The sequence below is a fragment of the Sander vitreus genome, chromosome 17 (genome assembly GCF_031162955.1).
Source record: "Sander vitreus isolate 19-12246 chromosome 17, sanVit1, whole genome shotgun sequence".
NCBI classification, from domain to species: Eukaryota; Metazoa; Chordata; class Actinopteri; order Perciformes; family Percidae; genus Sander; species Sander vitreus.
The window spans coordinates 2,133,111-2,159,252 of NC_135871.1; the positions used below are offsets into that span (position 1 = coordinate 2,133,111).

At 43.2% G+C, this 26,142-nt stretch overlaps 2 protein-coding genes across 3 annotated transcripts; both read right to left on the reverse strand.

The window, feature by feature from the left end:
- Positions 1 to 1,821: 1,821 nt before the first annotated feature.
- LOC144532767 (uncharacterized) lies at positions 1,822 to 10,888 on the reverse strand. Its single transcript, XM_078273703.1, has 6 exons — positions 10,871 to 10,888; positions 8,334 to 8,751; positions 5,210 to 5,242; positions 4,493 to 4,542; positions 2,672 to 2,744; positions 1,822 to 2,185 (listed from the first exon to the last, which is right to left on the reverse strand). The coding sequence occupies exons 1-6, from the start codon at positions 10,886 to 10,888 to the stop codon at positions 1,914 to 1,916; spliced, it is 864 nt and encodes a 287-aa protein (XP_078129829.1). The 3' UTR covers positions 1,822 to 1,913.
- Positions 9,630 to 26,090, reverse strand: wbp1la (WW domain binding protein 1-like a). 2 transcript variants are annotated; one of them, XM_078272559.1, is made up of 4 exons: positions 25,886 to 26,090; positions 21,143 to 21,245; positions 14,224 to 14,385; positions 9,630 to 12,641 (listed from the first exon to the last, which is right to left on the reverse strand). In XM_078272559.1, exons 1-4 carry the CDS (start codon positions 25,946 to 25,948, stop codon positions 12,151 to 12,153), a joined length of 819 nt encoding a protein of 272 aa, XP_078128685.1. In that variant the 5' UTR covers positions 25,949 to 26,090; the 3' UTR covers positions 9,630 to 12,150. The 2 variants fall into 2 exon arrangements, with proteins under 2 accessions (XP_078128685.1, XP_078128684.1); XM_078272558.1 differs by lacking the exon at positions 25,886 to 26,090 and adding an exon at positions 23,724 to 23,832.
- Positions 26,091 to 26,142: the final 52 nt, after the last annotated feature.

The following is a 26,142-nucleotide window of genomic DNA, read 5'->3' on the forward strand; positions in this document are numbered from 1 at the left end:
ATTTCAGACCAGTTTCACATCTGCCTTTTCTGTCAAAGGTTTTGGAAAAAGTTGTTTTTATACAGTTACAAGCCTTTTTGCAACTGAACTGTGTGTTTGAAAAATTTCAATCCGGTTTTAGATCATGTCATAGCACTGACTCTGCACTGCTTAGAGTGCACAATGATATTGCCTTGACTGTAGATGCCGGGAATCCGGCTGTTTTAGTGCTGTTGGACCTCACAGTGGCGTTTGATACAGTGGATCATGAAGTCCTCTCTCGCCTTGATCAGTGTGCAGGCATCCGAGGCTCAGTACTTACATGGTTTAGATCCTATTTGACAAATAGAAGCTTCTCTGTCATGATTGGTGACTTATCCTCGTCAACTGCTCCTCTCTCCTGTGGGGTACCCCAGGGTTCTATTCTCGGCCCCATCCTGTTTTCTTTATATATGTTGCCTTCAGGGGCTATTATAAGAAAACATAACATGTCTTTTCATTGTTATGCAGATGATTTACAAATTTATTTGCCTATGAAACCGAATGACAGTGTCGCACTAGACTCCCTGCTTAGCTGTAATAATGATATTAAGTTGTGGCTTTCACAAAACTTTCTTCATTTGAATGAAGCTAAAACTGAGTGTATCGTCTTTAGTACTTCAGGTATGCCTAACGGTCCAGATGTGAGTTTGGGAGCCCTGGCTTCATACCTTAAGCCAGCTGTCAAAAATCTGGGGGTTACTTTTGATTGCAACATGAAATTTGATAAGCAAATCAGCAATGTTGTTAGAATGAGCTTTTTCCAGCTTCGTCTCCTGGCTAAAGTTAAACCCTTGCTTAACAGGCATGATCTAGAAAAGGCTATTCATGCTTTCATAAGTTCAAGGTTGGATTATTGTAATGCTCTTTATGTTGGTCTGACCCAGACCTCCATCTCACGACTTCAACTTGTACAAAATGCTGCTGCTCGCTTTTTAACAAATACATCTAGACGCGCACACATCACTCCCGTTCTCTACACCCTACACTGGCTCCCTGTGCGTTATAGAATCGATTTTAAGATTTTATTGTTTGTTCTCAAGGCCTTAAATGTCCTGGCCCCGGAGTATCTCTCCAAGATCTTAACCCTGTGTGAGCACAACCGGTCCTTGCGGTCCTCAAATCAGCTGGTTTTAGAAGTCCCAAGGTCAAAGTACGGTGGGGTGATCAGACTTTTGCAGTCGCTGCCCTGACACTCTGGAACAAGTTACCCCCTGAAATTCGGACGACTACAGATGTAGCGCTTTTTAGGTCTAAACTCAAAACTTATCTGTTTAGAAAGGCTTTTAATACGTAGTGGTGGTGTGACAATTTCCCTCTCCTATTTATATGTAACCTTTTCTGATTGTATTGTTTCTATGTGTCATTCTTTTTATTGTATGATATGTTATATGATGTGTGTTTTAGTCTTGGTTTCTGATGTGAAGCACTTTGGATACCTTTTGGTTAGTGTAAAGTGCTATATAAATAAATGTTGATTGATTGATTGATTGATTGATTAATTAGTGCAACGCTTTGTTTTTGGTTTGTGTGATACAGTTTAAAGTATATTGAATGGCGTTTTTCCATTTTTACACATTTTGTTTCAAATGAAGCTGGAGGCAGCAAAAAAAAAAAAAAACACAGCTGGCTAAACTATTTAAAAATGTTGTACAGGACACCCCCGTCTGTCACTTTCACGTCACCTTTTGGTATCGCCTCAGCTCGCTTGGAACCTCGACGGAGGTGGTACTAAAAAAAAGTACCCGTTACCAGGTACTTTTTTTTGTAATGGAAAACCAAAAAAGACGAGTAGAGCCGAGGTGAGTCGAGCAGGTACCATGTAATGGAAAAGCGCCATAAATACAGCAACTATCATTATAGTATACGGTTACTATACCATGGTTATGAACCAATCAGACTGCTTGATTTGAGCTACACATCTTATAATAACATACAGTCCAGTATGGAGGAAAAGGGTCTGTCTGTGGACTGCAAGAGAGGGACGTGACTTGGCGAAGGGGGCGTAACTTGAAGTTGTTCCAATCAGAGTCTGAATAACGGGAGATGTCAAAACGCGATGTCGGCAAAGCTGGACCAGTCAGGGTACAAGCATACAGAACCTTGACTCTGGAGGTGCAGAGTGGTGAACTGGTCCAAACTGTTGACCTGCTGCTGCTGCTGATGGCTGAAAGACAGAACAAATACATTTTTACTCATCGTTTTCAATCATTAGTTTTTTTCCTTTAATTTCATAATGATCTTATTTCGAAATTTCATAATGATCTAATAGGATGATTCCTGGAAAAAAAAACTATATAACGTGGCACTTATTGTAGCCTGGGAACATTAGGACAATGTAAGGTAACACTTTACTTGAAGGTATCTACATAAGAGTGACATGACACAGTCATGACACATGAACCCTAACTCTAACCCTAAACATAACTTGTCATGACAAAACAGAATGACACTAAAAGAAGCGTTATGTCATGAAAGTTTATGACTTGTTTATGATGTTTATGACACGTTCATGACAGTGTCATGTCACTATTATGTAGATACCTTCAAGTAAAGTGTAATCCAATGTAAACATATAGTAAGTACAAACTTATGAGCCCACATGAGCTCTTCCATTGTTGAGAATGACCATGAGAATGACTGTTGTACTTACCGATGACGACTGCTGACGAAGCTACCAACCCAAACAGAACACACAGCAGAACCTCATTCACACTGCTGCTCTCCTGTAGAAACACACACACACACACACACACACACACACACACACACACACACACACACACACACACACACACACACTTTACATCAACAACAATCTTAAAGTGAAATTTAAAGTCTAACAACAGTAAAAGAGGATACAACTGTTGTAGAAACAGCGTCAACAGTGATCAGTTGATAGCTGGGATCACTACAAGACAAGCTGCTGTCTGGAAAACATCTTCCTGTTAATCTTACAAACGTTGATACAAGGTGTTTTCCCCTTTAATTTAGCTATCAACCATTAGTGATTCAAGCTGCCTGTCCCTTTATCATATTCAATAATTGGAAGGAACCATCGAGCTGTTAAGAAAGTAAAAGCTGTTAACATTAGCACTAAATGTTGCTAAGTGTTTTTCTTCATTCATTTATTTTTCTTTAAATTGTATCATCGATATAACTGAACATAAATGGGTAATGTCATAATGTTTATATCATGACCACAAGTTTGCATTATTTACACGGGGTTTTTTTTCTGAGAAATACAGTTTTGTCCGTTAGTTTGGGGGGTCGGATGGGTCGTAATGCCTGCTGTTGCCATGGAGAAGAGTCAAGTCAAGTCAAGTCATATACAGTAGACCGCGACGTAGCGCTAACAACAACAATCACCTCTGTGTGAACAACTGGCAGTTGATTTGAATTGCGGAGATATGTGAAAGCGGCAAACTTGTTTATTCCCAACCCGTTCTCACTCCAAACTCGTAAAATACGGACGTTTGGGCAGTGGCTGTCAGCGTCAGATACGACGCGACTATGATAGCGAGTAGAATGAAAGCCCCGAAAATCTGCATAGGGAGGTTGGAGATTGGTTTGGCTGGTGCACGGGTCAGACAACACAGGACTCCGTTCTTCTTTTACTAAACCCAACTGTCCCAGTTCTTCCCGTGTTCATTAAAACGTTAGCCCACCCACGACCTTTTCCTTCCTTAACCTAACTGCGTCAAAAGTGACACCAATAGTCCCGACCAAGCACGTTTAAATAAAGCGCGTTTAGATCTGACGCTAAAGGAGACTTTTAGCGTCAATAACAACGCCACAGGCACCTGACCTAGCGTCCGTATTTTAAGTGATGGGAGTGAGAATGCGTTGTTATTTCTGTTGTCATTTTCAGCCATAACTGTAACGTCTAAAGATATAAAAGGTAAACACGGAGGTCAGACCTATCTAAAGTTACTTTATGTACTGTGTGGCTTTGCTCAGAAAACCAAAACTAGTCACCAGTCATTTTCTTTAGTCTGTGGTCCAAAAGGTAAATTAGGTCTCCAACCTAACATGAGCAAAAAGTGTTGTTGTTAATGAAATATGAAAGCATCAGTCTTGCATTTAGATAATTGAAATAATAATGGGAATCATTTATGTTAAATTGTATATGACGCAGTGATTTTCTACCAGAAGTTATTGTAAACGACTTTCAAATTGACTGGTTCTATAGAATCAAATCGTAACAGAAGTTATCTCAAAGACATTTTTTTATACAGAGCAGGTCTCGACCATACTCTTTAAAGAGGTGTGAATCAGAGTGGAAGCAAAAATGTAAACGATTCTTAAATAAAACGTCAGGGTTACTGAATTTGTCCAAAATTGACCCAGCTATTGAAAGTAACTTGTTTCAGCTGCAGATTGTGTTAACAGTTTTCACCTTTAGCTGTTAGTCTGAAGTTATTTCTAAGGTAACCACAACAATATTTTCACACAGGAAGTCGTTCACTCTTACCTCAGCCACGATGCTGGGGGAGGAGGTGAGGAGAGGTAAGGTTGTCAGACCTGCAGGACAAGGCAATGAAAGCAGATGTTTTTAGTGCAAGTCATGATGAAGGTATAAAAATAGATATAGCCACTGTTCATGGGGTTCTGATCTAGAGTTTAAAGTCAAATCAGGTCAATTTATTTATAGAGCACATTTAAAACCAAACTAGGCTGAACAAAGTGCTGTGCAAAGTTATATTATGCTATAAAAACAAAGGAAGACAATACAAATATAGACACAATGAACATCATACAAACAACACACTTCTATACAAATGTCCCCAAACTAAATCATACGCCATAGAATAAAAATGTCTGTTAAGACGAGACTTAAAGATCTCGGCAGTAGAGGAGGACCTAATGTGAATGGGAAGTTTGTTCCAGAGTCTCGGGGCCACAACGGAGAAGGCACGATCTCTGTTTGTTTTCATCCGAGACTGTTCAATAGCTAAAAGGAACTGATTAGACCATCTTAGGTTAGGAGATCAGCAATATATAAATCCATATAATGCCTTAAAAACAAGTAACATTACCTTAAAATCGATTCTATAATTATAAATCTATAATTAAAGCTCAATATGAACAGATTGGTCTTCACTAACAACACTTTTAACAGTCAGAGTTCAAACTGTGAATGAATCCTCCTGCTCGACCATCATTCACTCTCTTTGTGTTTGTGTTATACCTTCTGTAAATGTTGACGTGGTCGTCTCTGGAGCTGAAACGGAAAGCAGTGTAGCATTGACATGTGCAACACCAGTAAAGATCATCAGTCTCCATCAGAAACAAATGTTACTCTGACCCCAAATATGTTGCCCACCGCTGTTTGACTACAGAAAAAACTGGAGGAGAAGCTGATTGAATGCATCTTTGGGGCCACTGCTATTCATCCTCTATATCAATAACATTGATCATGTGGGAAACCAGCTGATTTGTGCATGTAGTCGCATCACGTGGTCATGTGACCTGTTGCCAATCAGGAAGTGATAAAAAGCTTACCAGGTTCAGTCATTAGTCCCTTAATTACCTCTCCCTGAGCGCACCATGTTGTGTGGCTTCTCCTGTCGTGCAGGTACGCAATGTTTGGCTGCGGTAATTCGGGCAGCAATCACAAGTATTTATCACACCGTTGTGACGAAAAGACAGCTGAGCCAGAAGGCAAAGCTCTCGATCTACCGGTCAGTTTTCGTTCCTACCCTCACCTCTGGTCACGACCGAAAGAACGAGATCCAGGGTACAAGCGGCCGAAATGGGTTTCCTCAGGAGGGTAGCTGGCGTCTCCCTTAGAGATAGGGTGAGAAGCTCAGTTATCCGTGAGGAGCTCGGAGTAGAGCCGCTGCTCCTTTGCGTCGAAAAGAGCCAGTTGAGGTGGTTCGGGCATCTGGTAAGGATGCCCCCTGGGCGCCTCCCTAGGGAGGTGTTCCAGGCACGTCCAGCTGGGAGGAGGCCTCGGGGAAGACCCAGGACTAGGTGGAGGGATTATATCTCCAACCTGGCCTGGGAACGCCTCGGGATCCCCCAGTCGGAACTGGTTAATGTGGCCCAGGAAAGGGAAGTTTGGGGTCCCCTGCTGGAGCTGCTCCCCCCGCAACCCGACACCGGATAAGCGGACGAAGATGGATGGATGGATGGATGGATGGAAGCACAAGTACAGCTTAAGGTTGATTTATGATTTTGGTCCCACTAGGGTTATAGCCAGAAGCAAGTTCCCGTCCTTCATAGAGGGAACTGGAGCAAATTGACGGTAATGCCTATCAGCTGTTTTAGCCGTACGTGGTAGCAATCAATAGAGGGTTTTCACGACGCGTCATCAGACCCAAACTCGCCATGTTGGAGGTACTCCGCATCACAACAAAGCACAGGCACTGAAGTAGATCCCAAACGGCGTCAAGGAAAATGGTTCATTATTGCCGTGTTTTAGGTTGTACCAATAGGTCAGACCGAGAAAAACATTTGGAATATTATCGACTTCCAAAAGTTATTAAAAACCAGGGAGAGGAATGCCAGAAGTTATCAGAGGAAAGGAGGCGCTTAGTTGGCAAAGCTCAACCAGGATCTACGAGGGAAAAAAAGTCCTTCCATGCCTTTGCATCTTGGACGCGTTTTGATGAGCTTTTCTGTTGTTTAGACATAAAGTATTAAAGTATCCAAAGTGCACAATACTCCATTACTCCATTCAGTTCTTTACACCGAGTGCCTCCAATATGGCCGCCCATCCAGGTTACCGCCCAGAACGTGACGTCGGTGAAAACCCTCTATGGCTCAGCTAAATGTTATCCTTCTGTGTTGCTTATGCCACCGCACGACGTGCGCTACTTTTATAGGATGTTCTTCAACCTGTAGTTTCTTTAAAGTTAAGTTTCATTGTATTTTTCAGTTTACCACTGACTACTAATGAGCTGCTGTGGCTGTGGAAAATACTGCTTTGGAAATTCCTTCCTACCGCATTAACTTTGCTATAGGAGTTTGTTGTGTCCTTACAAAGTAGGCTTATATTTTACTCCTTTATTTGCAAGACACGGTAACCTTGTGACTGGCCACTAATGTGTTTTGTTTGTTTTCTCAAAGGGGGACCAGTCCAGTCACTGTTTTCTACGGTTATTTTACCATTTTGTTTCTTTTGTTTATTTGCCTTGGTCGATTCATTTTTGTGATTTCATTTACAAGTGGTCTGATTGAGAGATATTGTTGATGGAAAGGCCTTTAAGTTTACTGCTCCCTCTGCCTGGAACAAGTTACAGAAATCCATGAAACGTACTGAGCTGGTCTCATTGGTCGCTTTTAAGAGGATGATGATTGACTTGGAGGACGCCACATCTGGCTGCAGATGTTTTGCCTGATGTGTTTAGGATTCTGGTTGACTTTGAGGGATTTGCTGTTTCAGTTTTGTTTTTGGTGTTTTTGTGTATTTTATGTTTGTTTGTACTGTATGTGTGGTTGTACTGCTGCCTGGCTTGCCTAGGACGGTCTTGAAAAAGAGATTTTTAATCTCAGTGAGTCTTTTCCTGGTTAAATAAAGGTAAAATAAAAAAAAATTGGATATCCTGGAGCTCTCCTCTCCAGTCCTGTCCAGCTGTGACTCTTTATATTCTGATGGAGAATCCAACTTATCTAAATCCTTCAATACTAACTGCTAACTTTTCTGATACAATTCCCCTTTTTGTTATTAAAGAGACCCTATTATGCGTTTCTTTTGTATTTTCCCGTCTTTTAGTGTACTATATAGTTTTTTGTGTATGTAATAGATGTATAAAGTACAAAAAAACACATTTCACTCCAAATGCAGCTTTCTCTCCCACAGACAGCACTTTTTCTCAACTGCCTAAAACGCCTCGCTCACATTCCTGTTTGAAATTCCTCCATTAGTGATGTCACTGATTGAGAAAGCCAGCCCAGTTTATCATATGTGCTGCCCATTGGTGCTGCCTGAGCAAGCACAGCCCACCCAGTGGCTTGTTTGAATTTGGTTGACCAGCTGACCAATCAGAGCAGACTGGGCTTTTCAGGAAGATGAGCTGCAGCAATGGGCAGTATGAGAATCATATGTTTTTTTTTTTTTGGGCCTTTATTTGTATAGAACAGCTGAAGACATGAAAGGGGAGAGAGAGGGAATGACATGCAGCAAAGGACCGCAGGTCAGAGTCAAACCTGCGGCCGATGTGTCTAGGAGTAAACCTCTATATATGGGTGCCCGCTCTACCAAGTGAGCTAACCAGGCGCCCATGATGTTTTTTACATGCTTTGAGAGAGTACAAATATGACGCTAAAAAGGAGTATAATAGGGGCTCTTTAAAATAATAATTTCTCACCTCTCTCAACAATCAAAATGAAGTGAAGTTGGTCATCATTGAACCATCCGGGGATTTCCACTCTGCACACGTAATGTCCAGCATCCGTCTCTGAGATGTTCAGTATGGTCAGAGAAACATCTCCATCCCCCAGTCGTCCCAGTAACTTATACCTACTGGAAACTCTGGTTTCTTCTTTCACTTTATGTCCGTCTGTAGAGATGAGCTGGTTGTTGCAGCCTGACCATCGTATTTGTCCTCGACCCCAACAAACCGGCAGTGCTTTGTAGTATGTGATGTCATACTTACAGGACAGAGTGACATCTTCGCCTGTTCGACCAACAAATGTGCTGCTGTCACATTCACTAACTGTGAAGACAAAAACAGACACGGTAAATATAAGGTCCCACTTTGTGTTGAAGCTAACATCTAACTTCTGCTATTCTTACATGTTCTAATCTGCTTTCATTTGTTTTTACTGTTTTTTGACTCTAAGTTACATTTCTGTTCTGTTTTTGCTGAGCTGAAAGTCACAATGTCCCACACGAGATGATAAAGACTGAACTGATCTGACAGAAATGGAAGTACAGACAGCTGGTATCTGGTGGTGTTGAGCTGCAACTGTTCAGATGTTACTTTAGTTTGTTTATTGAAAAAGAAACCACTCTTATTGACTTTGACAAATAACTTTCCAAAATACATTAGTAATTATAAGTGATATTAAAAATGAGTCTCTTTCAAAAGAAAAAGTACAAAAATGAAGAGGACAAATCTGTTACAAATAAACAAGGAACTATTGGAGAAAATAGATGACAGAACTGACTGATGAAAGATAATTATTACTACTACTATTACTACTACTACTACTACTAATAAATGCACACGGTCACAAAACGGTTGAGTTCAAACCTCGTCAAACGTACAGTTTTTGCTCTTCTATTAATCACTTTGATCACTTTTACATGAAGTCACTGATAATGTGATTAATGAGTGAACGTTACCTGGGAGGAGAACAAGGAGCAGAACGAGCTTCATCGTGAACACACTTACAAAATGTCTGCTGAAACACTGAATCAGCACAGCTGCACGGTCTTACTGCGCACTGAAAAAGATCTTCCTGTGTCTAAATTAAAAACAGGTGATACAATTCACACTACCCAGTAGAGATCTGAGGAGCAGTTAACCACAGTCCTCAGAAACCAAAGGAAGAGGAAGGTAACGGATGTCCGGCCTAAATGAGTGAAATTCGACGGAATTTTCGTCGACAATGGCGCAATCCCGGAAGTGGAACGTTGAGGATATAGACTAGGAGCCATGTATCTGAATAACTTTTAATAACCATATTTCATACAAAATGTGACAGAAAAATATAATTTCATTCAGCAGATATTAAAGAGCATAAATACAGAGTGTTGCACCACTGTCTAAGGCTGCGTATGTGGAAAGGTGCTCAACTGACTCAATTGGAGAGAAGTTCCCTCAGTGCACTGGAAGGTCTGTGTCACTGACACATTTCTACATGGAGTGTATCCTCTAGCTGCACCATAATCAGTCTGTCCCTTTGAACACACACTCTCTCTCTCTCTCTCTGATTACAAGCAACTCTCCAAACTTGCGTGTGCTTTCAGAAAAACACACAGATGGCAATATGTTCAGAAATTCTTCTTTACATAGCAATAGTTTGGTGACTGTTGCGGTATTAACCCAGATCTCATATGTGCACAACACAAATCCTGCATGATATAACATGAATTAAATGATGAATCTATCGTTGAGTACACTGAGTACAAGTCAAGGAGACTTCAGAGCTACAGTATGAGGAAGATCACCTAAATATTCTCTACTCAAAGGTTATATAAGGCTACACGTGATGGCACTATGGCATCTCATACAACACCAGTGTGACAGCTGACTGAAGACTTATACACGGCCTAATGATTATCAGAAGAACACGGATCATTTACTACAGAACCAAACATGCTGGAGTTCAGTATGTCTTCAAATCAATCACTTTTATAAAGAACATTTATATAGGGACAAGACATTCAGAAAGTTACAGATGTCACCATGAATTTTCTAGATGGATATTTTGCAATAAACCCTGATTTTATGAGCGAGTTCCAGTAAACAAGGACATGCCAATTCATTTGCAACAGTGTTAAGACAAACTGTAATCTGCTTTATCGCACAGACTGGATCATGGCTTTGGGTTTGGTTTGCACACTGTCTCCACTGAAGGCAGGTCATGATACTATATAGATCGTCAGAGGTTATTGATTATTTCACATACTGGGAGAGGCCCGCAAATAGCTGAAGAAACCAGAGTCCAATATGCAAAGTTGTTGACAGGTGAGTTGATCACTTAATGTACAGCATAACTACACAATGTTGGTATGTGGCGTTCCTGTGTGGCTGCAGTTTTGACACTGTTCGGCTAAACCTGTGCTTGTTTGGACAAGGCAATCCCTGCAAACGTGGCACGGCGGTGAAATGACCAGTTCAACTGAACTTGTTCTAAACCACGGCTGTTAGGAGTGGACGGAATGGATACAACCCACCTGTGCAATACATGTCATTTTAGATCATGATAACGATATACATGATACAATAATGTTTGTGGGAAATCTATCCAGAAACTGATCCAATAACCGGCCACGATTGTCTGTTTTTGGCTAAATACCTGACAACTTGAAGTACTTTATTACATGGATGCTAAAGTAGTCCTGCTCATTAATGACCTCCTACGACCTGAGAGTTTAAGAGAGAGCTACCACTAGACAGCAGGCTGACTACAGCTCGTCACAGATGTATCAGTATCAGCGTCTAAGCCACAGTCAAAAAGGAATCTTTGGAGGTGGCTACAGTCTACAGTCAGTGACGGAGCCGCAGCCCCTTAAGTTACATGGGGCTCTGTGTCTCAAAGAACCTTTGAACAAAGCTATAAACAACATGTATGAAAAAAAACACAAGTATCAGTGCTGCCTCCTGGCAGGAAACATTTAACGGCAGACAGCTCATCAACATGAGCAACTGGCCAAACGGGGCGGAGCGTGGTTAAAAAACACACTTTAAGGGTCCTATCTCGCACCCGGCGCAGCGCAAAGCCCTGTCCGGCGCACACGTTGTTTAAATAGCAAATGCACCTGCGCCCATCTGAGCGCCCATGGGCGTGCTGGTCTCACAGGGAGGTGTGTTCAGGTGCATTCTGGGCGTATTGCTATCTTGAGGCAGCGGAAAGTGATCGCGCATTTCATTGTTATTTTAACAGAGCATTAGTAAAATGCTCCTAGACTCGTGCACAGCGCGCACACTATGCTTGTTACACACACAGGGACGCACAGCAGCACACACACATGCAGAAGAATACAAATAACAAGATTACGGTGCAAATCCTCCATCCATAACAGCAATGCTCCAAGGTCCAAACGCGCCTGGCTTTTAAAGGGAATGGGAGATGATCTCTGATTGGTTGATTGCATGTTACGCCCAAAACACACCTCTGATTAATGAAGACACTAAGTACAATCCTTTTGAACCATGTGCCTGGCTCACGGACCCTTTTTTCCGCCGTCAAACTAGCAAAAGTGGATTCGGACACGCCCTAAACACACTTGCGCCAGGCGCTTCACGCCGTGACCTCAGAACGTTAAAATAGGGCCCCTAAGTTGCATAATGGCTTTACATTCTTTTGGAAATTGTTCAAATATTTAGTCAAACTTTTAATTTGTCTCCAGGCCTGCCACACACGCTGGTGTTAGTCAAACGTACACTTGTACAAACAGCCCTAACCCCTGAGCACTAATGGTATGATGAGTTTTGTTAAAGATATTATTTTGGATTAGCTAAGAGACTGTGGCTCTGTGTCCGCAGCTGTGTGTCCATCTCGGTCTTCATGAATGACTGCACCACTAATATGGCTGTGTTCAAAGGTCTCGGGACCACAGCCGTCACATGGCTCCTCCGTTTGCCCCGCGCCCTCTTCGTCCGTCTCATCTCCTCTTTCTAAAAGGCTGTGCTGATCCCACTGTTCGTGGCCGTCGCACACTTCGATCCCAGAATCCCCTGTGAAGCGCCGGTACCTGCCCGGTGTCGAGTCCTTGTTGGGGTTGTGAGCACTGTGAGGGTGGCTCTGCTGCGTGACCTCTGGAGCAGCAGGGAGCGCTGCATCAGCATCACTGGGGACGGAGATTGCGGAGTGGGGGCAAGGAGCTTCCTCGGGTGGCTCTGTGGGTGGAGGTGCTGACTGAAGAGGGGTGTAAGGAGGAGGAGGCGTGACTGGACGGCCAACCACCTCTTCATAGGCTGGCAGCAGGTACGTGGGCAAGAATCCTGGGGAGAAAACAATACAGACGAGTATGAAAGATGACACAGCGTTTCCCTTATATGCATCCAGCGGTGCTGTAATGATTAGCGCTGCTGCGATATCAAAATCTCCCCAAATTAAATAAACCCGCTCGCTCTACTTTAGGCCAGTGTTTCTCAAATGGCGGTACGTGTACCTCTAGGGGTACTTTGGAGGACTGCAGGGGGTACGTAATGTTTTTTGCAAAATGTTTTTCAGTTACAAAACTGTAGTTACTTCTGTCTTTTTTCTCTCCAAGTTTTTGTCTCTGTTTTTGAAGTTTGTCACCTTTTCTTGAAGGTTTTGTCGTTTGTTTTGACCTATTCTTGCCTTTCTTCCTTACTTTTGTCTTTTTTCTTTGACGTTTTTGTCACTTTTTTCAAAGTTTGTCGCTTATTTGAATTTTTGTCACTTGTGTCGTCCCAGTGTTGCCTTCCTTCTTTCTACTGTGGTTTTTTTCTAAGTTTTTATTACTATTTCCGACCTATTCTTGCCTTCCTTCCTTCTTTCTACCGTCTTTTCTCATCATCATTCAAATGTTCTCCAGGTCCAAGGCTGGTGTTTAGTAAATCTATCGCTGACAGTGCTGTATTCTTCCTCTTTATAGAGACTTTTTTTTTTCTACCAAAAATTATTTGCGCTGGTTAGGGGGTACATGGCTTAAAAAAACTGTTCAAAGGGGGAACATCATTGAAAAAAGCTTGAGAACCAGTGGTCTAGGGAATAGAGGGTTATAGATCGACCCATTGTATTATTCAATACAATGTATTGTATAGTTTGACCAACACACTATTAGATAGATTAAACATAAACTTTGCTGTGGGCCAGGCCTGTATGCTATGATGCATACATTTATATGAATGACATATTTATTTACTTATAAACTACTTCAATCACACTGACTGATTCGTTGAATGTCCAGCCTTGTAAACATGTGACAATTACCATGACAACATAAAGCATGAACATGAATATGTCTTTAAATGTGTCTATCTGCACAATGAGTAGGGATGGGTTTCTAGACCCGGTTCCAAATGTCTCAAAACCCAAAAATGAATAAGGTCCGAGCTTATCGATACTGCTATCGAGACTAGTGGATCATATAACGTTATGTCTAAAAAACAGATACGTGCCCGAACCGTAACAATTATTTACGAGCACACTAGCCTCCTCACCGCAAATCATTCAAAACATAGTCGGACTGGCTACCGAGAGCACCGCTCTGTGGGCCACTTAATATCACGTGGACAAAAACAGGACGGACAGACAACCCGAAAACATAATGCCACCGGCCACGGCGGTCGCTGCCATGATGGCGTAGAAACGCGACCCTACGTACAGTCTTGTGTGCTGTACACGGAGTTTGTGAGTGAAAGTTCAGTGGTTCGGCAAGTTCAGAGAGCAGCTCAGTGAACGGTAGTTCAGTTGGACAACTTGCTCAGCAAGCTAGAATCTTTTATTTCCCGCGCAATGTACGAGCATGTATAATGTGTGTCTGAGAGGTAGAGACTAACCATGTGTGGAATGTGCAGAGGCAGTGGAATGGCAGCATACCAGACAGCTACTTACTGAGATAGAGGGGTAGCTGAGAGTTGTTGTGAGCCTCTCTGTATGCAATCAGGTTGATCTCATTCTGCCGCCGCTGCTGCTGGAAGCGCTGCTTGGAGCGCCAGTGATGAAAAATGCAGCAGCACGTCAGGATAATGATCACAGTCCACACCAACCAGAACCCTGCAGGGATGTACCAAAACACGCTTTATACATATCTTGACGAACGGTACAAAGTCTTTTTTTATGTCTTTCTTTTTAAATCTTAGCTTGGGTACTGGCAAACAAGTATGAACACATTTTTTGCTAAATTCTTTTCATTGACAAAATAAGCCAAACCTCATAACTGCATCACTCTTTCATGTTGTGACACATGAAAGAGTACAAATAATTAGTATAATAATTATTATATACATACATAGTTCACACTACATGACTTAACCTTATTAGCTATGATTATATTATTACCCTGATTTTCCACTCAACAATTTTTTACGAGCTAGTCTGGTTGTATTCCCAAGCTTTAAAAAGAATATCCATCCATCCATCCATCCATCTTCATCCGCTTATCCGGGGTCGGGTCGCGGGGGTAGCAGCTCCAGCAGGGGACCCCAAACTTCCCTTTCCCGGGCCACGTTAATCAGCTTCGACTGGGGGGTCCCGAGGCGTTCCCAGGCCAGGTTAGAGATATAATCCCTCCACCTAGTCCTGGGTCTCCCCCGAGGCCTCCTCCCAGCTGGACGTGCCTGGAACACCTCCCTAGGGAGGCGCCCAGGGGGCATCCTTACCAGATGCCCGAACCACCTCAACTGGCTCCTTTCGACGCAAAGGAGCAGCGGCTCTACTCCGAGCTCCTCACGGATAACTGAGCTTCTCACCCTATCTCTAAGGGAGACGCCAGCTACCCTCCTGAGGAAACCCATTTCGGCCGCTTGTACCCTGGATCTTGTTCTTTCGGTCATGACCCAGCCTTCATGACCATAGGTGAGGGTAGGAACAAAAACTGACCGGTAGATTGAGAGCTTTGCCTTCTGGCTCAGCTCTCTTTTCATCACAACAGTGCGATAAATTGAATGTAATACCGCACCTGCTGTGCCGATTCTCCGACCAATCTCCCGCTCCATTGTCCCCTCACTCGCGAACAAGACCCCAAGGTACTTGAACTCCTTCACTTGGGGTAAGGACTCATTCCCTACCTGGAGAAGGCACTCCATCGGTTTCCTGCTGAGAACCATGGCCTCCGATTTAGAGGTGCTGATCCTCATCCCAGCCGCTTCACACTCGGCTACGAACCGATCCAGTGAGTGCTGAAGGTCACAGGCCGATGATGCCATCAGGACCACATCATCTGCAAAAAGCAGCGATGAGATCCCCAGCCCACCGAACTGCAACCCCTCTCCACCCCGACTACGCCTCGATATCCTGTCCATAAATACTACAAACAGGATTGGTGACAAAGCGCAGCCCTGGCGGAGGCCAACTCTCACCTGAAACGAGTCCGACTTACTGCCGAGAACCCGGACACAGCTCTCGCTTTGGTCGTACAGAGATTGGATGGCCCTGAGAAGGGACCCCTCACCCCGTACTCCCGCAGCACCTCCCACAGTATCTCCCGGGGCACCCGGTCATACGCCTTCTCCAGATCCACAAAACACATGTAGACTGGTTGAGCATACTCCCAGGCTCCCCTCCAGGATCCTTGCGAGAGTAAAGATCTGGTCCGTTGTTCCACGACCAGGACGGAATCCGCATTGTTCCTCTTCAACCTGAGATTCGACTATCGACCGAACCCTCCTTTCCAGCACCTTGGAGTAGACTTTACCGGGAAGGCTGAGAAGTGTGATACCCCTGTAATTGGCACACACCCTCTGGTCCCCCCTTTTTTTTCTCATCAATTCCTGGGGCTTTGCCACTGTGGAGTTGTTTAACTACCTCAGCAACCTCCACCAGGGAAACTGATGCCAATCCCCCTCATCCTCCAGCTCTGCCTCTACCATAGAGGGCGTATTAGTCGGATTTAGGAGTTCCTCAAAGTGCTCCTTCCACCGCCCTATTACCTCCTCAGCTGAGGTCAACAGCATCCCATCCTTACTGTACACAGCTTGGATGGTTCCCCGCTCCCCTCCTGAGGTGGCGAACGGTTTTCCAGAAGTACCTTGGTGCAGACCGAAAGTCCTTCTCCATGTCTTCTCCGAACTTCTCCCACACACGCTGCTTTGCCTCTTTCACGGCAGAGGCTGCAGCCCTTCGGGCCCTTCGGTACCTTGCAACTGCCTCCGGAGTCGTCTGGGATAACATATCCCGGAAAGACTCCCTCTTCAGTCGGACGGCTTCCCTGACCACCGGTGTCCACCACGGTGTTCGTGGGTTACCGCCCCTTGAGGCACCTAAGACCCTAAGACCACAGCTCCTCACCGCAGCTTCAGCAATGGAAACTTTGAACATGGTCCACTCGGGTTCAATGCCCCCAGCCTCCACAGGGATGCACGAAAAGCTCCGCCGGAGGTGTGAGTTGAAAGTCTGTCGGACAGGGGCCTCCTCCAGACGTTCCCAATTTACCCGCACTACCCGTTTGGGCTTACCAGGTCTGACCAGAGTCTTCCCCCACCCCCTGACCCAACTCACCACCAGATGGTGATCGGTTGACAGCTTCGCCCCTCTCTTCACCCGAGTGTCCAAAACATATGGCCTCAGATCAGATGAAACGATTATAAAATCGATCATTGACCTTTGGCCTAGGGTGCTCTGGTACCAAGTACACTTATGAGCATCCCTATGTTCGAACATGGTGTTCGTTATAGACAATCCATGACTAGCACAGAAGTCCAACAACAAACAACCACTCCGTTTTAGATCAGGGAGGCCGTTCCTCCCAATCACGCCTCTCCATGTGTCTCCATCATTACCCACGTGCGCGATGAAGTCCCCCAGCAGAACTATGGAGTCCCCGACTGGAGCCCCATGCAGGACTCCACTCAAGGTCTCCAAGAAGGCCGAATACGCTGAACTCTTGTTTGGTGCATATGCACAAACAACAGTCAGAGTTTTCCCCCCCACAACCCGCAGGCGTAGGGAGGCGACCCTCTCGTCCACCGGGTTAAACTCCAACGTAGCGGCGCTCAGCCGGGGGCAGGAAACGGGCTATTTTGTACACAGGTGTGCCAACGCTAACATCAACAAGTATGACTACGAGCAAAGTTCTGCCGATTGCTTGAAAGAAAATCCTGTCTCGCATTTGGTATAACTTGGTAGTCATGGCCCATGTCGCTACTCGCATGTGTTTTCGTGACAAAACGTAGTTTTGAGACCAGACATGCTCATCGGAAGGGGGTGTCACGATTTCAATTCTTAATTTGAAAACTGATCAAAATGAGCTTTTGACCATGCAGGTGCAGAATTGCCGGAATTCAGCCAAAGCGCAAACTTCATCCTGTCCGCTGTGGCCTGTCTGCTCTGATGGGTACAGTGTGAGTGTGAGTGTGTGTGTGTGTGTCACCCTTTCCCCGAGTCAAACAGACACACCCAGACAGAGAGCAGAGCAGAGGAGAGACAGAGACAGCGTTGTAACCAAAAACAGCAAGTTGTGTAGTGTGAACAGGAGGGTTGGGCATCGAGAACTGATTCCTACTTGGAATCGTTTCAAAAATTACGATTCCCTCGGAATCGTTTCTTTATTGGAATCGTTTGGAGGGTTTGGTTTCAAATCTGATCACGGGTTCCAAATTTAACATGAGCAAGTTCTGGTTTCCGTAGCGACCAGGCGCTTGTTGTGTTACATCCTTGGAGCTCAGTAAGCAGCGCTCTAGTCTGGCTTTATTTTATGCTGAGAAGCCCGGTAAAACTGCAACCCACCATTGGATCAAAATATAACTTCCCTCTTATTCGTGAAATAAGCATGTGACCCGTTTCAACTCCACCCTCAAAGAATCAGAATCAAGAATCAATGAGAACTGGAATCTAAAGGAAGAATCAGGACTGGAATCAGAATCGTTAAAAACCAAACGATGCCCAACCCTAGTGAACAGTACAGAGATCTGACCACCGTAACAGTCTTGTAGTGTGAACTTAGCTGTACCGTGCCAACTTGACACTGTGGCTACTAGGGCTGGTACGGTTGGGTTCATATTGGGTTTTAGGGTCACGGTTTTCGGTTCTGTACGGTTCTTGTTATTTTTTCTTTTAATCTTTAACACTCCAGAAATATACTTCAGCATATGATAGGCCTATATAGCTTAATTATCCACAATGTAGGATACAGTATTACATAATTATATAGTTATATCATGTAATCATGCACAAACTGAATTTGACTTGACTTTAAGCACATTATTGAGACCATCTCTGAGGAAAGCTAGCTGAGATGTTGATACAGCGAGAGGGAAGACATTGATGATTTCAACATGCTTTTCATTTATTTGGCAGAAAAAGGAGAATGTGTATTGCCATCTACAGGAACCTATGTGCCTTTTTAGCACATGAAGATTGAAATATTACAGAATATCAATTGAAATAACTTGCATTTATCAAACTGCCAACTTCAGTGTAGCTCTTACAAACATGTATCCTTTAAAAGAAAAAGAGAGGAACTCTTAAAGCTCCGTCTTTTGAATAAGTCAGAATACGTTAAACATAAAAACAGTTTACATCATTAGTTAATGTCCTATCTTGGGCTGGGCTGGGCCACACAGTCATACGGTTTGATAAAGTACTTACTGGACTTATCATTGCACTTACAATAACGAGCGTAGCTGTCAGGTCCTCCTGTATACGTCTCATCTCTGTTTTTTCCTGCATCCACCGTGTGCGTGTGCGTTTGTGTGTGTGTGTGTGTGTGTGTGTGTGTGTCAGTCGCGGGGAGAACTGAGCAGCCCCGCCCGCTGCAGAGACCCGACAGGATCTAAACTGCAGCCGCTTCAGCGACTTTAGAGTGAAAAAACGTTCCAGTACATTGATGTTAAAATGTAGACAGGTTGGCAGGACGGTCTGAAATGTTTTGCACGGTCTTTAGCTGTACGTTTGGTTGGTAACTTGTCCACACCTCTTCTTTCGCGCGAAAGGGAAACACACTGTCTGAGGTCACATACGGGCACCTGACGGGCACGAGGCTACATTGCGCATGCGTTGAACCGTGCGGCACACACACACGCACGCGCGCTCCGAACCGAGACAAGCGGACCGAGCGGTTTGGATGTTTTTTCATGAACCGTACCACCCCTAATGGCTACGTTCACACCGCAAGTCCTAATGCTTAATTCGTATTTTTTCAGATCCGATTTTTTGTTTGGCTGTTGACATGACCTTTTAAAATGTGGCCCTTATCAGATTCCAGTGTGAACTGTTTGTGGTTTCAAACTGACCCGCATGCGCAAAAGAACAATAACAATGACATCAGACGCAGCACGCTGCTGCACTAAAGTTAGGGAGGTTATGGAGGAAGTCAGCATTCTCACTTTTATTTCAAAATGTTTGTGTAATGGAAGCCGTGACATTAATGAACAGGTACTGAGGAGGAGAAGAATGAAGAGAAAGAGAGCCAAATTGGCTATTTTGGCCTAACCCGTTTGCTATTTTTTCAAAAACGGAGCGGTTACGGTATGATCCTTCTAGTTTTGATTGAATTGAAGTATCTCCCCATACACGAATTAGGTCTAACACCTCCCTCTCCCTCCATTGACTTGCTCCATCACTGTTCTCCATGTTGTAGGCCTAGTCAAGTTTTTAATGTTACTGTCTGTGTCTAGGGCTGACTCTCGTCGGCGCATAATTGTGACAAATGTCGATGCAGATTGACATAAAAGTCGCCTCTAATCCGCCTTGGTTGTTCAAAAAAAAATAATCAGATCTGGTTGTCCACATATGGAAGTGGACTAAATCTGATTTGAAAAAATCTGACCTGGGCAAGAATTGAGTGTTCACACTACTTCTGAAGAAGTCTGACCTGGTCACTTGATCTCTTGGAGCACTTGGACTCAGATTTGGGGCACTTGTGCCTGCAGTCTGAACGTAGCTTATGTCACTGCTGAAAAGATAGTGAGATCTGACGCCCTGCTTTCTTCAACTTCGGCCACTGCCACTGGTTGGCTTTGATGTTATTTGTATCAAAAAAACTTTATTAAAACCATACATAAAAACACCAGAGGTTTCTCTAAACTGATGAGCAATTTTAACGAGAGGCAGCCGAGCAGCAGTAAAACGTGCAGATTGTAAGTGACAGATTAGACACAGGGCTCCACCACTTCTGACCTGTATCAAACATCAGCTCCTCATCCTGCGTCCCCTTCTGTTGCATTTCAGACTTCATTTACTTTCAGGGTTACATTTGTTGGATAAAGTACAAATATAGCAAATGCACATTGTATAAACTGTATGGAATAAAATAGCCCCACATCATCACATACCCTTCACCATACCTAGAGATTGGCATGGGGTACTTTCCATAAGATCATCTCTCAATGCAAATCAAACCAGCTATTAGGCTAACTGAAATACAACCATGCCAATCTCTAGGTATGGTGAAGGGTATGTGATGATGTGGGGGGGGGGCTATTTTAATTCCAAAGGCCAAGGAACGTTATCAGGATCATAGTATCCCGGATCCATGAAATAACTGGCCTTTAAAAATATAAATCTGCCTTCCTCTATGGGAATCGAACATAGGGGTGTACTGACTTATGCTCCCTGTATTTTAAGGAAGAACATTTATTTATTTACGATACATTATTCATTCACAAAGAAAATTGGTGTCCTTAAAGATTGGATTTTTCCTCATTTTTTTAATTAAGGCATTAAGATCAATTTCCAAAAGATGGTTTTTTATGCCTCTTTTTAGTCCACTTTAGCATGGGTGTATTCACTGATGCTGAGCACCGTAGTTCTGTGAGCCAATAAGAGAAACCATTCAAACACTTCAGAATGAATGAAGAAGAGGTGGGTAACTCACACCACAGTTCATAGTAGTAGCTGCAGCACTGGGTCTCTCCACAGCAGTGACCCGACTCACAGATGTAGCTCTGGTTGTTTAACCCCAGGCACACCAACTTGGTCTGTAAACATACAAACATACCACTCTGTCACAAACACTGGGTTGAAGAAGCTACTGAAACATCATTTACATTTTTTTTTCTCTCATTGCTTAAACCTACATTGTGTAATTTTTGGAGTTGATTCTTAGCAAAACAGCCTTTGTTCTTTCACAAATATGTGCTCATTCATGTGTAATTACTTCCACCAACTAATCAAAGTATTCTCGTAAGCGTAGAATCTGACATTCAGAATCATTCAGAATACATACGGGCGAGTCGCTCGAATGACTGCAGCCATGTAGCGCCTCCATCTTTAAAATACCTTAGCCAAAGAGGGACATACCTCCGCATTTCGCCCTCTCACACTCAGTGGCACCGTGACGAACGCCAGGGGGAGATTACTCGCCAGGGAAGCGAAAAAGAGAATTAAAACGACAACGGGACAGGCAAAGCAACGAGACCAAAGTTAATATTGGAGTGGCTAGAACAGCTGCGTGTAAACGACGGAGATACTAAGAGATCATTTCGGGTTCGGCCACCGTAGGAGGAGGGGTTAGAAAGTAATATTCAGTTGGTTGTCATATACAATTTTCACCACTAGATGGGAGAAATTCTTACACAATGTAGCTTTAATGCTGCTCTGCATGTTTGCATGTTTCAGGAAAATGGCTATAATCGGTGTTGCTTGGCTGTGTTTTGTTGCTTGCATGGCTACATGTACTAAATGTGGATACAGTTAACGTTAGAGACGTCCCGATCACGTTTTTAGCCTCCGATACTGATTTATGATCATCAATGAGCAATATCTGCCGATTGAGCGCCGATGCCGATCATTTTTGTGTCGTGTTGTTTAGTTAAACACTGATATATATATTATATTTGTAGTGTGTTGGGATCTCCACCAGACGGCAGTGTAACCAGCTATATTATGGTGTGTCACTCTTTAGTAAACCTATGAATTAGAATCACAAGTCAGTCTTGTTTCTTATACCCTTTTCCTACATCAAATGAGCACATATATGTGAGTTTTTGAACTGGAAATTCTGCTAATGAAAGACTCTCTTTCCCATTGTAAGTAGATAAATATGGGTTTGATTTTTTTCTTCTGGTGCGTCACATTCAAAGTCAATAACGCACCGGAAAACGGGTGTTGTTAACTTTTCCTGCTACAGCTTACAGTGCACAAAACCGCAAACCCTGCTGTACCGTTCTTATTATACATCCATGTGCTGTATTCACCTGATATCTTCGCTACTAAAGTTAAACTCTCCTCTGCTCCGACCGCTCGCTCTGCAAGAAACAAAGTGGGATTCTAAACAACGCGTCTGTTCCCGGATTTCAAAACACACCATAATGGCAGCTTGTTTGGAATACGATCTCTTTATTTACGAAAATATTTCACCGAAATGTGTTTCTGAAAACATTTTATGTGAGAAATGGGCTGTGTAGTTGCGGAATCTGTCCTTATTTCAAACCGACAACGGTTAGTTTTAAAGATTTTTGTGGGGTTTTTGAGAGGCTGAAGCCCCGCTTCTCCCCCGAGACGCTACCTGAAGACACGGCATGGCTGCTCCTACAGAAATGAATGGAAATGATGGTGGACACACTCCCCAGAAGGGGGGTGGTCTCTATGGCGTTTAGCCGAGAAAAAGTGAGCGTCATGCGGCGATGACAGTTATCGTTTACTAGTCACCGTTGCTTGTGTTACTATCTGGCGTTTGAGTGCCGCCTTTTCAGCCTTTTTTCCTCACTCTCCGTTGTGAGCTTAAACTCACCACGCGCCGCTGGGTGACGACTCCAACTAATGTTTTGTAAGTAGTACCGTGCACGCGCCTGAGCAACCACGTGCGGCTTCTGGCCAAGTGCGGGGGCAGGCCGCTGGAGGACTTCACTTCACATGAACAGGCAATCAGGCACAGACACGCAGTTGTTGCTCTCGGCCGAGTGTTTAACTTTATGTGTGTAGTAGTTCATCGGCGGCTAGAAGAGATTAATGCCGAGCACCGGATCACGTGTTTTTAGTAAATATGGACCGATAATGATCGCCGTTCAATCTATCGGGGCGTCCCTAACTGAAACATTGTTTTATTTTTTTGTCTCATTGCTTAATGCTGCTCTGCATGTTTGCATGTTTCAGTAAAATGGCTTTAATCATGGCTACATGTACTAAATGTGGATACAGTTAATGTATTAATGTACTAATGTCTTGCTGCTTCTTGGTGTTCTGCGTGGCTTCTGGAGAATGCTGTTGCTGTCTTTCTGGCATCTTGTTGTCTTCTGCCTGTACATTTTAACCAGTACTAATGTCTTGCTGCTTCCCGTTTCTCTTGGGCACGCTCAATCTCCAAACGGCGTGCACCGTGTAGGGCTGCACAATTAATCGCAATTTTATCGAAATCGCAATATGGAATAGAGCAATATCCAAATCGCAGGGGGACGTCCCGGGATACAAATCCTATTCTACAGAAAAAAATCTTGGTGGGGCGACCTCTAGCTCACCCAGTAAGAGCGTGCACCCCATGTAGGCTGAGTTCTTTGCAGGGGCCCGGGTTCGAATCCGACCTGCAGCCCTTTGCTGCGTGTCATCCCCTCTATCTCCCCTCTTTCCTGTCTATCCACAGTCCAGTGTTTCCCACAGGTCGAGCATTTACTTGTAGTGTAAAAAAAATGACCAGATAACATTATCAGATAATTTAGAAATCCAATAACTATTTACATATTAAACAAATTAGACTAAAAGATGATACAGCATAATGTGAAAATATTGTTGGACAATGCTGCTTCTGACACAATTTCAGGGTATTTATTAGGGCTGAACGATACAACTAATTACTCTTTGAAATGAAAACAAATGACAGGAAAGCGTAGCCATGGTGTGATTTGTCAATTAAATGAGTTTGTTTTGCCAAATGCAACGGTTCAGCAGATAAAATACCCATAATACCATATGATCCATACAGAAAGTTCAGCCCAGTCTCATGGCAGTTCGTGAAATGGTCACGTTATTTAATCTACTGATACGTGTTCACAGGGACGTTTTTCTCGTTTTTCTCGTGGTGGCCAGCACGAAAATGTGAAGTAATGTATTTCAATGGGAAGCATATTTCGAGGTCACAGCACGAAAATGGCAGGGAGTAGTATAAAAAGCCGACAATACAACACAAACAAACAAACAACACAGGACTTTCACCCGGGAGACCGGGGATCGCGTCCCGTGTGTGGCGTTTTGTTTCCCGTAGTCTTCCTAATCACAACCGTCTCGTTATTGTCGCGCGTCCTTTCCCCGTAGTCGCGTCCCCAGCGGCCGCGTGCTACACGTAAATACCATTGCATTTTATCAACGGTGGGAAGTAACTATGCCGTACTTTAATACAACTGTAAGGTACTTTTAATTGAGTATTTTCATTTTCTCTTCCTTGCCTACTGTACGTTTCACTTCTCTATTTTTTTTTATAGCTTTAGTTACGTTGCATATTCATATTAATTATACAAAATATTATGAATAATCTATGCTGTATTCAAGTGGATATAGAGGAGACTTTATTTACCCCGTGGTGAAATTCACAAGCTACCTGCCAAGTCAAACTTCCGCTGTTATTTTGCTGAAAGTAACTCAAAAGTAATGCAAAAGTAGTGTAAAGCATTACAATTCAGAGACAGTAATATTGTAATATAACTAATTACTCTCAAATGACAGTAACTAGTAATCTATAATGTAGTACATTTTGGAAGTAACTTACCCAACACTGTTCTTTGATACATAATACAGCTAACTTAACCAGCCCGTATAATTAGATTCCAATGTGTCACTTTCGTTTCACACATTTGTAGGCAGTGCTTACAGACCGACTTCATATTCCACCATATTCTGTGACCTAATTATGAATGCCAGCTATATTTCCGGTGCATAAATATCCACCATGACCAAATGCTGTATTTTGATATCTGTAACCACACATACTGTATTTAGCTAGTGTCACTTGGGTGTATATTACATATTATATCACTTGGCAGTACTTCGTTCACGCATTAATCTTTTTCCAGAGTCACAACAACAGTAGCTATATCACTACAGTAAAAAGTATGTTTCAACAGATTTAATTACTTAAAAGGATGTAAATAATGCTGTGCAAAATGTGCCATGTCACTAGCTACTTTAAATCTACGACTTATTTTTTCAGCATTCATTTTTAAATCTTATTCATAGGCTTAATTTGGGACCGTCACATACAGTAGGTTATAGTATGACAGTCCTTACTGGTTCAAGAGTTAAGATATCGGCTAATCATCCGTATTACTTTATGTAAAACAAATTTAAAACGTGTGTTATTGCCCATCCCTGCTAACGTTACCCAAGTTAGCTAGCTAGCTAGCCTAATCTAACTTTCTATTTTAACATACTGCTAACTTTAGTAACGTTAACATTACCCATGTTTCTGACTGCTGGGACGAAAACGAACACTGGCCTACACGGAAGGTAACGTTAGTTTAAAAAAAAAATCCCCCAATCTTCTAGTCAGCAACCAAAATAATGAAAAAATATTTAAAGGTTAAGTTACTTGATCAGTCAAACTCTGACTAATTCGTTTTAGCCAATAGGCTAACGTTAACTAAGTTAATATAGCTAACGTTAAGAACATCGGCTAAGTTATAGTTGTTACCTCTGCAACTGCGGCCGCCGTCGCTGAATTGTCTTGGCCAGCGTTGAACCTCAGTGACCCCATTGCCAAAAATATGAAATACTAATATTTATTAACCACTAAATTGTTATTTAACCGTCGCATTGTTAACAAAAAGTCAGTCTCAGTGGCTAACCAAAACAAGTCCAACTTCAACTTCCTCATCAGATCGCTGTTCCTCTCAGCCATTGGTGCATTCATGAATGTTGTCGTTTTCTTGGACAGCGATTGGCTCTTTC